Here is an 18488-nt window from a genome sequence, read left to right as displayed (position 1 = left end):
CGATGCTTTTATCTAAGAAGATACACATCACAGTTACAAACTATCATGTGATAAAATGTGACATATTGGAATATGACACAACTATTAAATCTAAAGGTCAGACATCTATTCTGATATGTCAACGCCATACCATGGGACCGAGCGTATGTTACAGCAGGCATAAGACAATAGGAAAGCGACAATTGGAAAGTTGAAATAACCACGTTTGTCATAGGTGTCATATTGAAGACGTCCGTATCTGCGGAAATCAAAGACGATATCAATATATGAAGAAAAATATAACGAAACTTCCGATCTCAAAATCAAACTGCAGAACTTTCAATGAGCAAGATGTTTTTTTTCTTCTTTGTTTTTTTTTGGGGGGGAGGGGGTCTTCGAAAAGTCGGCATAAAAATTTCCCTGCAAGATGGTAAATAGAAGTGCACCACCAGTACCAATTTTAATATCGAATGTATTTACAAATATCAATACACTTGCTACAATATTATTTACATATACAACAAAACCAGTTATTTGATTATATCATCATCATAGGTGTGGTTCTTTTCAAAGTATATTATATTTATCATGATCTAAAAAGATAGAAAAAAATTGATTAGCACCTCGAGTTGGATGTACTTCAGAAAAATATTCCTGGAAGCTTTATTTAACTGTAAAAATAATGGTAGTTAATACGTTAAACAGTTATGTAATGGGAAATCTTGATTGTAGTGCTCCTGAGGAGAGGAGACCGATGTGAGATTTTATAGAGTCTCCTCTGACGAAAATGAAGAAGAAAAATAATGAATTTCCATATTTCCAAGTTCTTGTTATTTCGGACTACAATTGATCGTAATTAAATCGATTATAATGTAAAAAAAACAACAAGTGTAATCATGTTTATTTTAAGATTACTTCATATTACATTCATATGATTACATGTTGACTACGAACTGTGTATATGAAAAATGATCAAACTATCATTCACTATGATTGATGTTATTTTCTATAAAGTTTAGTAATTTGGGCATGTAGAGTAAAATTTGGGATTTGTTTTATTAACAGTTACCTTAATGAATAAACCTTTCAAAACCTCATGCGTGCTTGGTACCAAGTTTTTTTTAATAGATTCCATTCTGAAAATTAAATCAGTTCATGACAGCTTAAATTATATCCGTACTTGGTATCCTGAAACATAAAACAACCCGTGATTTTATTGCTTGTTCTAATTTGATATTATATAAAGTTTCATGACAGTTACAACAAAACGAGCAAAATAAGATTTTAATTTAATTTAAAGACCAGACCACAAATATACAAGATCATAAACGTTTCAAGGTAATAAAAAATTTCAAAGTCTAATTTGTAGAACATCAATCTTGAAAGGAGTAGGTCCGGTAAGGACCGATTTTGGCCACAAATTTCAGGTTCTTCTGACGAAAGATTTTGACCACTTTTTAAACACTTAAGTATCTATTTTATTTGAATCCATTAGTTTATATGAAAGATTTTAACAGATTTAGTCATTAAAAACGATCCGATTCAAGCTCAAATATGAAAAATCTACCAAATATGCCGAAGAATGTCACTTTTCAGATGGTTTTTGGTAAAAATGGAAGTGGCCGCATCCGTGTTCATCCTCAACCTTTATATATGTTATGTATTATCATAAAATACAACTTACTTTTCAATATTAAGGATTAACACGAATGCGGCCCCTTTCGTTTTACACGAAAACCGTCTAAAATTTAACTAAAATGGTAGAATTATGAGGATTTCAGTAATTTAGCATGACTTAATGGTGCTAGTACCGGATATTATGCATTGTATTGTCAAAAAAGCCCATATTTATGTAGCAGAATCATTCTACTGTCCAATAAATAACTAAAGGTTAACATTTTAACAATTTTGTAAAACTGCTATATTTTGGGGCCAAAAAGGGGTCTTACTGAACCTACTCTTTTCCATTTTGTTCTTTTCTTTTCTTTTTTATCTTCCACTCATCATTCATATAAACCACAAACAAAAATTCCAAAATAATTGATTTATATATAAATATGTTGGAATCATCACAAAACTAAAAGGGCTCTCATAAATCTGTAAAAAAGAGATTTCTCAATGCCAAAAATTACATATTTTCACAGATTTTTCAACATTACTGAATAAAAGTTCAACAAACAAGGCATGATTTATATATATGTCATTTTCTGTCAGTAAAGATTGTCCTTACTTTACTTTCGGGTATTTAAGAATCAACCTCTTCGGTCATAGACCATTATTAATTACCCTTATTTGTTTATTCTAACGTTTTTGTCACATTTACATAATCCCACCTGCAAATTCTGCACAATATATGGTGTGTGTATTGTTCAAATTGATTTGCAATTGTATCCAACATTTAGTAAACAAATGACACTGACGAATTTTACAAATTACGGTAGTGCACATTGTTCCTTGTAAGGACTAGCCAAGACATGTTCGAAAAACTATAAATTTTACCATTTTGCATTTGGCTTAATCACTCCTTCTATCTACCGAGTTATTAAAATAAAACATTCAAAAGTATATTTCAATTGTATTCTTTCATTTCCGACCTTTGAAAAGCTAAGAAGTTAATAAGGAAGGGAAAAAAATAAAGAAAAAAATATTTTGTATTTAAAGGGATCACTATTCGTAAACAACGGAAAATAAGGGTCCTTAATTGTGGTCTTAGTCTTCAGAAACGAATAAAAATGATTTACAGACAGTTGGAGATACAAAGACCTTGTTGATATATATATCAGCTTCACAAGTAATACATGATGGTCTTGGTGTACAGACGTACTGACGTTGTTTATCATCTTAACTACGTCTTATATTGTTCTTTTATTTGTCTTTGTTCAATTATTAATATTCCTTTTACTGTTTGGTCTGTTTTATGTGATATCCATTTGACGTGGCTTGGTACTTATACATCCCGTCAATGTGTTTGTATTATCTTTCATTTTTGCTGGTGTGCTTTGTATATACGACTTTTTGTGTTTCTTTGGTTCTTATAACGTGTCTCTGTACTTTAAAAGATCTCGTCATTATGTTATTCTTCTATTAAATGTCATTATGTTATAGTTCTATTATAAATGAGAAAATAGGTTGAGCGACAAACGACAAAATTATTTTAATTGCGAAGGGGTATTAACCATATATGGATTCTTAAAAAATTCTAAAGAACTTCTGGATAATTTTAAATCCCTGTCTGTTTCTGAAATTAATTCTAACATAACTTTTGATTCTTTAACCCTGACTGAATACCACCATTCCCTATGTGAAATTATAATTGTTTGGAATATACATTGAACGACAAAATTTCTTCCTATGCGACGTTTACATTTTTTTGACGCCTTACTCGCGAAAAATGAATGTGGTTTTTTAATTTGATAGATCCTTTTTGTGCTTTTTTCTAAATAAAATTGAGAATGGAAATGGGTAATGTTTCAAAGAGACAACAACCCGACCAAATAAAAAACAACAGCAGAGGGTCACCAACAGGTCTTCAATGTAGCGAGAAATTCCCGCACCCGGAGGCGTCCTTCAGCTGGCCCCTGAACAAATATATACTAGTCCAGTGATAATGAACGTCATACTAATTTCCAAATTGTACACAAGAAACTAAAATTAAAATAATACAAGACTAACAAAGGCCAGAGGCTCCTGACTTGGTACAGGCGCAAAAATGCGACGGGGTTAAACATGTTTGTGAGATCTCAACCCTCCCCCTATACCTCTAACCAATGTAGAAAAATAAACGCATAACAATACGCACATTAAAATTCAGTTCAAGAGAAGTCCGAGTCTGATGTCAGAAGATGTAACCAAAGAAAATAAACAAAATGACAATAATACATAAATAACAACAGACTACTAGCAGTTAACTGACATACCAGCTCTAGACTTCAATTAAACTGACTGAAAGATTATGATTTCATCATATGAACATCAGGCACAATCCTTCCCGTTAAAGTTTATTTGTTTTGAGATTGTAACACACTGACAGTGATGACTGCTGTAACCATATTTTGACTACTTTTTCGATTATGTCTCTTTTTTTACGCGCGTTCCAGCAGTTTAGAAAGACATGTGTTATAGACATTATTAGCAACAATTTAATTGTGTCATTACTTATGTTTTAACAAATAAATAGATTTACCAGTTAACTAATAAACATTATATTTGCATACAAAGCACTTTCTTGGGCTGAATCACCAGTCTAATATTCTGTATAAGTATTATTTAGAAGTTTGGATAGTGAAGTCCTATATCAATGTCAATACAATGTATCTGAGTGATAATGCCTATGCACGAAGGAGTCCTTTGAACTCACATATAACTCCAATTGTATAATATCCCAAATGTCACATCCATCTATGAAACAATGGGTTATATAATATGATCAAATATTGCAGCAATATTTCCAAAGAAGGTGAGACAGACTTAATATTTCTGTAAAATAAGAATCTGGCCTTAATTAAATTTTTTTATAAAGTAAAATCACTAAAATACTGAACTCCGAGGAAAATTCAAAACGAAAAGTTCCTAATCAAAAGGCAAAATCAAAATCTCAAACACATTTAACGAATGGATAACAGCTGTCATATTCCTGACTTGGTACAACTAAGGATTTTCTTATCCCAGGCATAGATTACCATAGCCGTATTTGGCACAACTTTTTGGAATTTTGGATCCTCAATGCTCTTCAACTTTGTACTTGTTTGGCGTATTAAATTATAATCCTTGTACCTTTGATAACTATTTACACCACTGGGTCGATGCTACTGCTGGTGGACGTTTCGTCCCCGAGGGTATCACCAGCCCAACTTCGGTGTTGACATGAATATCAATAATGTGGTCAATTTTATAAATTTCCTGTTTACAAAACTTTGATTTTTTTCGAAAAACTAAGGATGTTCTTATCCCAGGCATAGATTACCTTAGCCGTATTTGGCACAGTTTTTGGATTTTTTTTTATCCTCAATGCTCTTCAACTTTGTACTTTTTAAATATTTTGATATGAGCGTCACTGATGAGTCTTATGTAAATGAAACGCGCATCTGGCGTACTAATTTATCCTGGTACCTTTGAAAACTATTGGTATAGGAATATTCTTATGTAAAAAGTGGTGGATTAAACCTGGTTTTTTAGCTAGGTAAACTTGTTTACGTGTTGCTAAAATCTACACCCAAATATTTAAATGATTAGAAAATTCTATATATTACTATGACAATTCTTAATATTTCCGTCAGAAAACACCCATTCATATTTAAAAAAAAAAGTGTTTTGTTTTATTCGTGTTAAAACACCAATCTTGACAAAATAGGTTAAAAGTGTCAAGCTGCAATTGGAGACTTGTTTTGAATTTGACAATATACCTATGCACTTGGCATAGAGCAAACATTGAAATGTCACAATGAGCACAACTCCATCTCAAAAGAAACTAGAATATTGGAAAGATGCGTCTGCAATGCTATGCAATATCATCTGAATACAATGTTGGTAAACGATCAATGAACATGTGTCTATAGGATAATTAAAACTACATGTATGTGATACACTTATGTTATAAATATATTGATATGATTATAATCGAGATTATAATGCAAGTTTGAGCTTTCTAAACAGCTATCAACTGCTTCGCTCTATCATAATTTAATATAATATGTGTGCATGTGATTGTTGGTTTAGTATTGGAAATGTGGTATTTTTAGATATCGATTGATATATATGTCGTGTACAAGTTGCAATTTTGTACAGGTTATAACATGTACAAAAATATTGTACATGTTATAACTTGTATAATGCAAAAATTTCAGTTATAACATGCACAAAAGTACCTCGTACATGTTATAACCTGTACAAAATATTGCTTAAAAATGGTTTTAACTTGTAAAAAATTGAAAAATAAGGATATGTTTCTATTATTGCAACAGATGTTATGACCTCAATAATATTTTCATAACGTTTTTATTATTCCTTCATGGTAGTGTGTTTTGTCCTTTTTTGGTACAGTTAATGTCCAGGGGTCGGTATTACGAAGCATTCCTGACTTGTCATAAGATATATCTTAGGCCATGTCTTATGATCCTCTTATGACTATCTATGGACATATCTTGATTTGATGAATTATAATTGTGAGTGTCCACTTCATATTTCACACTAAAAGACAGAAGAGGATAGCCAGGACAGATGTGTCTACAAATAAAAATGGGAATGGAAATGGGGTATGTGTCTAAAAGACAACAACCAAACCATGGAGCAGACGACATCCAAAGGACACATATACATGCTTTCAAAGTAGAGGATATATATTTAAAACATCAAAATGACATCAGCCTCATGCAATGATTTTATAGTTTATATAAAACTAATAATTATGAATTTACATGCTGAAGGTCAAAAATGTTGAAGAGTAGATCCAAAGATATTGATAATGAAGCGTGGTCCAATGAAAACTATTTCAGCTCTCTCTTCCTTTTACAGAGTAAGCATATACGACATTATTTTAGTCTTTGCATGCTATAAAACGAGAGGGAGGAGTATTACGCAAATTTTTAAGACATCATTCTTAAAATTTTTGGAAGAATTAAATTACTAGTATCTAATGGAATTGTCATTGATGAAATGCAAGCTTTTAGTAAATAGTGTCACACTTATTTAAGCCATGATGGACTATATAAAACATACAATTGCATGAAAACACATTTTGCCAACATAAGTCATAAAACATATATTTCTGAAACTTTGTGATCATTGTCCTCTACAGAAAAGGACACGTTCTGGCCTATTTATTGTTGTTCTTTATGCATTGGTGAATTTAAATGTATATTTTACTTCATTAAGATTTATCTTAAATTTTGTACAAGTTAAAACCATTTTTAAGCAATATTTTGTACAGGTTATAAAATGTATGAGGTACTTTTGTACATGTTATAACTTGTATTTTTGCATTTTACAAGTTATAACATGTACACTATTTTTGTACATATTAGAGCTTTCTTACAAATTGACGAAAGGTACGAACGAACGTAAAGGGAGCACGTATTTCATTTCCACAATAACAGTTAAAAGAGTCTTTGTTTTATCCAGTAAAACAGCATTCTTTTCTAAATCAAGTTTATTTTTTCAAAAATAATGATATCGTAAATAATACACGATTTTTGTATAATCAAACAGAGAAAAATAGTGTCAAATACACTTACATTTTTTTTTTTGTACGTCCGATACGTTACTGACGTCAACCACGAGTACACACATTTCCGCGGGATTTTTTTAAGCACGAGTTTCACGATTAACATTTCAATGGCATTATTGAAGTACGTTAGTCTAACTTTAACGACAAGATTCACATTTATTTTTATTTTTTATAGTAAACTTTCAGCAAATTGTCAAAGTGGAATATCGAGATTTGCTAAAAAAAAAAATATGCTACAATGTTTTTAAAAAGAAATGTTAAATAAATCTAGAAAAACAGATTTTGTATATCAAGAAAATAAATCTACAATTTTGTGGATTTTATGATGACGATTTAACAGTACACATGTTTGGAAGATAGACGCAAAGTTGTCACTTATCGTCTAGTGGCTAATATTTCATGAAGGTTCAGGACAATAGGCAAAACGTAATTATACACTAAAACAACACTTCAATTGCTCCGGTGTATCATATATACACATTAAGGGGGGAGCAATGAATATTACCAGGGGAGAGGCGATGATTCAAAAGTTATTAAACGAGCACCAGCATATGGCATAGTTTGAAGATCATCTTGTTTTCTTCATTTTCATTTTATTATTTTGAGCGTTGTAAATTTTGAATCAAGGAAGTATTTGTGCTTTGATTTTTCTCATTTTTCTGTAAGGGAAGAAGACAATGTATTTGCTTTGACTTTTTTTTTTTAGGTTAAACAGTACAACATTGTAATATTGAAGAGGGCCGGTTTTCAGTCTATTAGGGGAAATGTTTTCGTCTGACTACTCTATATTTAGGATATTTTGAAGTGGTATCTCCTCCGACCTGGTGGTATCATATTTTAACCTATCGTACGTCCCGAAATCCTAAATATATCCCTAGAAAAATCCAATTTAATAAGTGTCGTTGCATGTAGGATAATTGTCCGAAGTTCCACGACTATAATTATTTAAATATGTCAGAAGAAAGGATCCCTTAAACGAGCCTTACGTATGATTCGTCAAGCATACGTACCTTTCGTCAATTTGTAAGAAAGCTCTATTAGAGCTTTCTTACAAATTGACGAAAGGTACGAACGAACGTAAAGGGAGCACGTATTTCATTTCCACAATAACAGTTAAAAGAGTCTTTGTTTTATCCAGTAAAACAGCATTCTTTTCTAAATCAAGTTTATTTTTTCAAAAATAATGATATCGTAAATAATACACGATTTTTGTATAATCAAACAGAGAAAAATAGTGTCAAATACACTTACATTTTTTTTTTGTACGTCCGATACGTTACTGACGTCAACCACGAGTACACACATTTCCGCGGGATTTTTTTAAGCACGAGTTTCACGATTAACATTTCAATGGCATTATTGAAGTACGTTAGTCTAAATTTAACGACAAGATTCACATTTATTTTTATTTTTTATAGTAAACTTTCAGCAAATTGTCAAAGTGGAATATCGAGATTTGCTAAAAAAAAAATATGCTACAATGTTTTTAAAAAGAAATGTTAAATAAATCTAGAAAAACAGATTTTGTATATCAAGAAAATAAATCTACAATTTTGTGGATTTTATGATGACGATTTAACAGTACACATGTTTGGAAGATAGACGCAAAGTTGTCACTTATCGTCTAGTGGCTAATATTTCATGAAGGTTCAGGACAATAGGCAAAACGTAATTATACACTAAAACAACACTTCAATTGCTCCGGTGTATCATATATACACATTAAGGGGGGAGCAATGAATATTACCAGGGGAGAGGCGATGATTCAAAAGTTATTAAACGAGCACCAGCATATGGCATAGTTTGAAGATCATCTTGTTTTCTTCATTTTCATTTTATTATTTTGAGCGTTGTAAATTTTGAATCAAGGAAGTATTTGTGCTTTGATTTTTCTCATTTTTCTGTAAGGGAAGAAGACAATGTATTTGCTTTGACTTTTTTTTTAGGTTAAACAGTACAACATTGTAATATTGAAGAGGGCCGGTTTTCAGTCTATTAGGGGAAATGTTTTCGTCTGACTACTCTATATTTAGGATATTTTGAAGTGGTATCTCCTCCGACCTGGTGGTATCATATTTTAACCTATCGTACGTCCCGAAATCCTAAATATATCCCTAGAAAAATCCAATTTAATAAGTGTCGTTGCATGTAGGATAATTGTCCGAAGTTCCACGACTATAATTATTTAAATATGTCAGAAGAAAGGATCCCTTAAACGAGCCTTACGTATGATTCGTCAAGCATACGTACCTTTCGTCAATTTGTAAGAAAGCTCTATTAGAGCTTTCTTACAAATTGACGAAAGGTACGAACGAACGTAAAGGGAGCACGTATTTCATTTCCACAATAACAGTTAAAAGAGTCTTCGTTTTATCCAGTGAAACAGCATTCTTTTCTAAATCAAGTTTTTTTTCAAAAATAATAATATCGCAAATAATACACGATTTCAATATAATAAAACAGAGAAAAATAGTGTCAAATACACTTACGTCCGATACGTTACTTACGTAAACCACGAGTACACACATTTCCGCAAATCGCAACTTGTACACGACATATATAACACAGATTTACTAGATGAGTGCACGTTATACACTTTTGAGATTTGGTTCACTTTACTTGATAAACATTAAAAAAAAATACAAATAAACGTGACTCATGAAGTGTTCCCAGACTGACAGGAGTAATAAAATACTGATAATGCATTTTTATAAACATTGCACATATGAACATTGTTTCGCAAAACAATTCGTGTATATTAAAGATTAACAAAGCAAAAAAGTAGTATTAATAATTGATATTTCAATATCAAATTTCAGTGTGCAATATATGCGTAATAAAACGTACATGCATTAATGACAGTAAGTTGGAACTGATATACACATAGTTAATTTTTCAGCATTTAATGTTTTATCCTGAGACGAGAAATGTATGTTATTCTTTATCTTAGTAAGCCAATAGATACTGCTGTATCTCAGCCACACCATAAAGTAACCTATCATAATCTATATGTGATTAGTAATTATTTCAAGATGGCGTTGCCGGAAACTAATACCTCCGCACCGTGGTGCGATGCAATAATAGGATTAGACAAAAACGTATTATACCACTTCATTTTTAGCTCACCGTGACCCGAAGGGCCCCATGTGAGCGTGTGCCATCACTTGTCGTCCGTCGACTGTCATCATAAACTATTTCATAAATCTTTTACTCTGAAACTACAGGGCTAAATACCCTCAAACTTTAACTGAATGTTCCTTATGATATTTAGTTTATAATTTATAAATAAGTTTTGATCCATCGTCAAACAAGGCCGCTATGGCTAAAAGTAAAACATAGGGATCAAATGCAGTTTTAGGCTTATATCTTTAAAAAATAAGCTTTTAGAGGAAATCTGTGCCTAATACTTCTTCACTTTAAATGAATGTTGCTTTAGGAATCTAGTTTATGAATTGTACCCACGTTTTTATCTATCAACAAACATGGCCACCATGGCTAAAAATAGAACATAAGAGTCAAATGAAGTATTTGGCTTATATCTCAGAAACTAAAGCATTTAAAGCAGATCTGACATAGAGTTAAAACTTTCAAAAGGTCTAACAGCCCATGAAATGTTCAGACAAACCGAACAAGTCATTGTTGGGTTGCTTACACTTAATTGGTTATTTTAAGGAACTTTTACACGTGAGGTCACACGTTATGAAATAGTATCGTTTAACGTTGTTGTTTACTCCAGAAGATTCGTCTATTTATAGATAAAAGTTACCTGTGTAAAATCTAATTGCTAAAAAAAGAGACGACAAATCCGATACTCTACGGGATTGAAGGACATTTACTAGGTTTGGATTGTTCTAACCAATCAATAAATTTTGATTATTCACGTCTCGTAATATCTTCCAATCAGGTAGCAAGAAAAATTCACGCCCTAAGTGTCCATCGTTCAATTCTTAATATCGACTCCTAGGAGTCGATACTGAAATTAGGCATTAAATGGACAATTAATGTGTATATATTGAATTCACTCCTGCGAATATGTCATTTGACATTATATTTACATTTGATTGTTCAAATTTAACCGTTGCTGGTAAATGGAGATGACTTACAAAGGATATGCCCATTGCCAAGTCCAATTAGATTTATTTTATGTTTTATATAGCTTAATTTTGAGATAAAACACCAGTATAATAAGGCTCTTCTTTTAAAGGAAACTCCATTATATTCTAAAAACCATCGAAAATGTACTGCTATTGAATTATTGTCTTCCCGTACTTTGATTCGCCGACAACTTTTCTGTATATGGAGTAACCTTACCATGACACATTTGACAATCCAACAGTGCAAGTGCGAAGGGAAAATTCACGACGAGAGAAAACGTAAACCAACATTAAAGGAAAACAGTTTTAACCGAATCTGAAAGAATTCTTTATTATAAGACACGAACTCATTTTTCAACAGATATGACATAGTTAATAAACAAATGGAAAAACATGGAAAAAATAAAAATAAACAAAATATGTCATCTCATTTATTTTTCGAGTGATCCATGTGTGTCTATGAATATTTGGTCAAGGTCACAATTCGGAAAACTTAGACAACAAAAACCCAAATTATCAGATTGTCAATGTCTAAAAAAATATTTTTGTCGATCAAACGTTATGCATTCAGAATGAACAATAATTCAAATAACGAAGTTCAGTATATATGCATGCATTGGTTCAATAATTTCGTTAACATATGTGCATGCATTTGTTCAATGAATTCCTTAACATATTTGCATGCAGTTTTTTAAAACATTTCCTTAACACGTGTGCATGCCTTGATTCAATAATTTCCTTAAGCAAATGTTCATGCACCAGTTTGATAATTTCCTTAACATTAAATACACCACAAATTCGTTTCATATGACTTTAAGCACGTTAATAGTGTGCGTTAAGTCGTAAAAATACAGACATATCATGACGACTAACAGTATCACCTCTGTCTGACATTAAATATACATTCCTCGATGACAATCAATCTACCAAGAGCATGTTTTCCGGACAAAATTCGGTAATTAAATCTCGTCAATGATGTATTTGTGTAAAAAATATGGTCAAAGCTAAATAATTATAACTATTTTATCAAGGTGCAAGTACTGTGTAAGCAATTCATCACACATGACAGTTAACCAGAAGTGTTATTTTTACTAATGAGTCCGCACTCTTAAAACAGTTTGATAGGTCATTATCCAAGGTTCATTATTTAACTGGACGACTTCAATTTATAAAGGTAAGACCAAAGTTTCCATTTGATCATTAAATTATGTTAACCTTTTAAACTTCCCAACCTCACTCTTAAATTAGTCATTGAGGCCATGTAAAATTTAATAAATTGTTTACAACAAGGTTGTCAGTTGTCACCAACTAATTAATAATTGTAAACACATTTATGATAACTATTATGAAAGTAGGGAATTTCAGAGATAAACAAACAATAGTAGATAAATGAAAATACTTTTTTTATTTTTATCTTTTATTCCTTTGTATTAACTTTATACAATTGTGCTATAAGAAAGGTTGCAACCCTTTTACAAAGTTGACAATAGTTGATTTTGACGGGAGTTTTGACACTACTTTCGTACGAACTTTTATTTATTTCTCGTTCCACTCTTTGGATGCCTATTGTCGATTTCAAAAAGCATGTGTCCTGCGCACTAAAATAAATATCATTTTACGTTTATACCTAATCAGAAAGGGTTTGTCTTATCAGGTTTATTGGAATTTTGTGATAACATACATTTGACACAATTGTACAGGAGTCCGTATATTACATACATTATAGATTGAATGACATATATCTTCGCGTAAATTTATAATCCCGTTCTTGAATGCATGGTGCTTATTATATATTAATGCACATATTTAATTTCATTATTATAATACGACACAAATACAAACACTTACATATATACATGTTAATAAATTATTTCATAAAATATAACTAAACCGAGTTAGTTTATAACTATGTTCAATTTTAGTGGCTTTTGGTCATGAATAAAATATACGAATTCATTAAAACATAGACAAAGGATACTCATATTGTTGTATGTTTAAAACAGTACGACTGTCTGAAGACTTTGTGCATACTTTGGATATAACGCCTGTTAAGGTAAATATTTCTCAAAGACTCTCTGTTTAAAAACCGGTATTAGAAGATTTGTTCTTTCTTGGTTTGATGGTCTATAAAAGATTATTGTTCATGAATTCAGCCATTCACTTCCAATAAAACATGACATCATATTGACAATGCATCCAACAGTATCGATAAATGTCCGGAAATTGAACTAGAAACTATTTGGTAGCACAATACAAAGATTTTTTACTTCCAATCACTAACCTTTGAAATGCTGTAACTTTCTTATGAATGCATAGAAAGTAATAAAAGAGGTATATATAGATAGATAAAAGATTAATCTTTTAAATGAATGCAATATTTTTATTATGCAATCATTATGTAATGAATTATTATGTAATTAGTGGCAAAATCTAGGTAAGTTCACTTGAATGAATTTAGCTCTATCATCTCTTTAACTATACAGAAAATTTTAACGAAATCTTAATCAACACATCATGGGCTTCAAACGGATGTCTCAGATTGTCTCTATGGTATTCCATTCTCTCATAAATCTCTAATTAGTGTAAATATCCTAACCACATAAAAGAAGATAATGTTTAATTAGGTGTAAAATTTGTTCTATAAATTCTATCTGAAATCTGAGACACTCTTTCGTAGATAATGACCATAGAAACAACATATAACAAAATCAACCCTCTAGGGATACCTATGCAGAAGCTAATTTCATTTGAAAGTTGAAATTTGGTGAAAAATATTTTAGACACAGTTAACATTATAATTGGTTACACAATTGTTGCATAATACTAACATTGCATTAACTTGCAAGAGTAATATGTTAGCTATCCAAAACTACCACTTTTATAAATTTTCAAGCATTTTTAAGAAAGTTACAGCATTTTAAAACTTGGGAGTTGGAGTTATAAAATCTTTGTATTGTGCTACCTTAACTGTGCACTCTTAGTAGATTATGTATTGCATTTGAACGCGTTTTAATATATTTTAAACTTCAAATAGAAAGGCAACAGTAGTATACTGCTGTTCAAAACTCATAAATCGATAAAAAAAAATCCGGGTTACAAACTAAAACTGAGGGAAACGCATTAAATTTAAGAGCACAACAACACAACATTTAAATGTAACATACACAGAAACGAAAAAGCATTAGACAAAATCCGATGAGAATAACAAATATAACATCAAAACTAAATACATGAATTTGGGATAAAAAGTACCGTGACACGTCTTATAATAATGTGAATTCACAGTCAAAATACTCACCATCACTGACTAACCAAAATTTACACAAAACAAACGTAATCACACAAAACGGCAACAACAATAAATACCAACGAACAAAATGTAACAAAGCGCACTCAGATTATGTCAATTTTTGTTTAATCTTGATAAATATTATAAATCTTTTAGATGCGGATAACCGTAACTTCGGGGCTATTGTTATTTTTGTGTATTATTGGTGTTAAATCACAATCATGGAGGAAAAGTCAAAGGCAAAGTGAATGGAATTCTAATTCCATATCCAGTGAGTACGAATATTTATAAGACACTTTTATTTATGATATCGACTTTTATCGCTATTTTATAAAATTTTCATTTGATCTTGCCGGCTTATAATTTTCTTTCGTAGGGAGTCGAGTGATATAAAAAAAAATATCGCATGTAACTAATGTGGCACGTGGTGTTGTCAATAAAATTGACATTAAATTGACAACGTCGTCATAGGTAAAATAGCGATAAACAGATTATCATTGGTCATCTCAACTCGATTGCTTTTCTCCCTTTCGTCGTACCGGCTCAAGCGAAAAAATCAATCGCGTTGAGATGATCAACGCTAATTAATCTATAATTATCGTTTTCATAACTGGAAATATTTTTTTTCTTTCCATTTCTTACACCGTAAAAAGTATTGATGAATTAAAATTGGATTATGTAGATTGCATAAGTATAAACAAATATTCCGTGAAATTTCTTGAGGATGATTCTACAAATACCAATTTCATATGTTGCAGAACGACAAAAGTTCCCAACAACAAAGATGCCTAACATAGCACATTCCGTTCTTCCTGTCCTAATTATAGGTAAAACAATACATAACGACCCTGTCGTCCGCTGTTTGTCTTACAAAATGTCGGTTTCGACAAAATTTGTGAAGAATTTCTCTGAAAATTTGACGGTATCTGAAATATTATACAGCCCAGACTGATTGGTCATGATTGGCAGATAAAATTTTCTGTGTGTGTGACATGTACCATTGACAACATTTTGTTTGAAAATTTAAACTCAGTAAATATCCAATTCTATGGATATCAGATCTAACTAAGCAAATTATACACTGTTAACGTCCTTTTTGTAACATTGGTGAGTGAAACTGTCAGTCCCAATCTGCATGTTAAAGCACTGCTAGATTTCTGTTTTTGAAAGTCTCAAATAAACTTTAACCTATCTCTTGATATATGTAATGAAACATTTTTGTTGATACAGATTGTCCACTACAAACACACAGAAATCCAGAGAGTTATTGGCATGTAGACAACTTTGGTAGACGCTATCTACGACGTTGTCCTCATGGACAAGCATTCTTCGCACATAAGTGTTCATGTGATCATACTCCACCACGTATGTATTGTTTACTGTTGTTACTTATAATGTAAGATTTTACACAACTTGCACTATTGGGAGATATAAATGTAGCTTTTTGTAACATCTTTAACATAACTGTAACGTTTTGCTGACTGAATTAATATTGACCTTTTCATAATGAACTTTGTGTACTATAACTTTATCGAGCAATTATAGGAACCTTGCTACATTTGTACTCTAAAGTTCGTATTTTTCTGTGAATGCGTATCTACTAGATTCGAACTGTCTGAAAATGTTAGCCAATTAAATACATAAATAAACAAACTAATGAAACAAAATCAAAGAAGAACAACAAAAACATCACATTGTCTGTTTTCTAGTAAAAGAGGGACGAAAGATACCAGAGGGACAGTCAAACTCATAAATCGACAATATACTGACAACGCCATGGCTAAAAATGAAATGGACAAACAGACAAACAACAGTACACATAACACAACATAGAAAACTACATAATAAACAGCACGAACCCCATCAAATAGTAAATTAACCTCTATGAATCCATTTATTTTCGAGACTGGTTCATCAAACATAATTTGAGAAGTAGATCCCTGCTTAGGATAATGCTGGATAAGTTAAGTTTCAAATGGCATAGCTATTTAAAGCATAAATGTTAAAGAAAAAAGTTTAAAGCAAACAATGGACATTAAGCGACAGCTAACATAGGATTTGTTTCTTAGGTGATCGAAAATGATACATACATTCCATTTTAGTAATCCATTTTAAAGCGGTGAATGTATGATTTCTACAGATAAAATTATGAAATTCATTTCTTACAAAAAATTCGATCAGCTATAAAATAAAGTGTATAAAATTTCGAATAGCTATGAAATACAGTAGCAAACATTTCGAACAGCTATTAAATATAGTGTTTCAAAACTCTTAAACAGCTATAAAATAAAGTGTAGCAAAAATACCGGCTATTGGTCAAACGGTGCGTACAGGGCGGATATCCACTAGCATCAGTTCCGTCAAAGTCGAGTTACAATATGTATATGATAATCGAACATAACATAGATTTTTCTGGAAGTAAAATCTCCAGGTAGACTCGATACCAACTTTTGTCAAAAACGTAAAATGTACTATCGCAATAAGTCCCAAAATTCCGAAACTGAAAAGTGAGGTCTTATTAGTCGCTAGCTTTAGATTTTTCATTTTGTGTTAATTGTAAGAGAAGTTTCAAGACCTAATGAGATTAATCAGATTTAAAATTATTATCTGAATAGATATAGTATTAATTTAAAAAATATTTTTTTCAGCCTGTGACCTCAGAGCTTCAGACAAGAGTCCAAGACACTATGAACAATATAGCAATGGTTATTGGATTGAAATGATGTGCGCTGATGGAACTGCTTTTAACTCCAACACATGTTTATGTTCAACTTTTATCTAAATGGTTCAGTTTATAATTTTTGTATTTGTATAAAAAAAGATGAAACACATATTCAGAAACAGCTGATTGGTTTGGTATTTAAAGAAAACTTCACATTCCAATACACGCAACAAAACACAAGTGTTTGCACAACCCTTTGTCAAATAATAATATTTTCAATTTGAAAATCTCCAAATTTTCATCCTCATGTCTTAATGGTAACGTTTAATAGACGCCATATCGTTATGGGATATTTTTGTCATAGGTTATACTTGTTGTTATCACATTCCCATACTTTTTTTCTCGATTGTGACATCATCGAATTAGACTAATCTTTGAATGTTAAATTCATTTCAGCAACACGACGGGTTCCCCACCTGATTCAAAACTACGTATCCTTAGTTTTTAAAGAGGGTGTCTGTTGCTTTTGCATTTCACCCTCTTTTTTTGTGGAGTTCGTGCCCTTCATTCAGTTGTCTGTGAAGTGTCATGTTAATTAATTTGTCGTTTCTCTTTTTGGTTATTATGTTATCTGTTAGTCATCGACATTTGGTATTTGAGTGTCCCCTAAATATCTTTTAGTAAATGTCGAAAAATATTTGTTTTTGATTTTTTTTGTCCAGAAAGCAGTGTCACAATTTCTCACTTTGTCATTTGTTCATATATTTTGGTTCAACCATTACCGATGATTTATGAGTTCGGCAATCTCTTATAATCAAAATAATACTATAAGCATTCACCAATTCGTTATGTTAAGATTATTAATCACCAGATATGTCTCTTTGAGTGGATTGTAAACAGTAGTAAAACTTAGGATGCCACTAGTAACGCAGGATAGTAAGTTAATAAAATTGACGGTACTAATTTTCTTGCACCAGATGCGCATTTCGACAATACATGTCTCGTCAGTGATGCTCGTGGCCAAAATATTTGAAATCCAAAGCTTATATAAAAGATGAAGAGCTATAATCAAAAAGTTAAATTAGGTTTTATAGCTCGCTCAACCTCTAAATTGTAGATCCGTTATATGAACAAACTTGGATTACCAACCCAATCAGACATAATTGGTACATGTGACAGTAATTGGGATATAACAGCCAAAAATGTGTACACATACATCACAGTCATAAATTGTATATCACA

The 18488-nt window shown here is 31.4% G+C and overlaps 1 protein-coding gene across 1 annotated transcript; it reads left to right on the top strand.

Annotated features, from left to right (window-relative positions):
• The first annotated feature begins 13270 nt into the window (after positions 1-13270).
• LOC143062461 (uncharacterized) lies at positions 13271-17370 on the top strand. Its single transcript, XM_076234154.1, has 4 exons — positions 13271-13348; positions 14741-14855; positions 15815-15949; positions 17233-17370. The coding sequence occupies exons 1-4, from the start codon at positions 13286-13288 to the stop codon at positions 17364-17366; spliced, it is 447 nt and encodes a 148-aa protein (XP_076090269.1). The 5' UTR covers positions 13271-13285; the 3' UTR covers positions 17367-17370.
• Positions 17371-18488: the final 1118 nt, after the last annotated feature.

The sequence above is a fragment of the Mytilus galloprovincialis genome, chromosome 2, assembly GCF_965363235.1.
Source record: "Mytilus galloprovincialis chromosome 2, xbMytGall1.hap1.1, whole genome shotgun sequence".
Taxonomy (NCBI): domain Eukaryota; kingdom Metazoa; phylum Mollusca; class Bivalvia; order Mytilida; family Mytilidae; genus Mytilus; species Mytilus galloprovincialis.
Note: the sequence above shows the minus strand (reverse complement) of the source record. Positions and strands in the feature narration are given on the sequence as shown.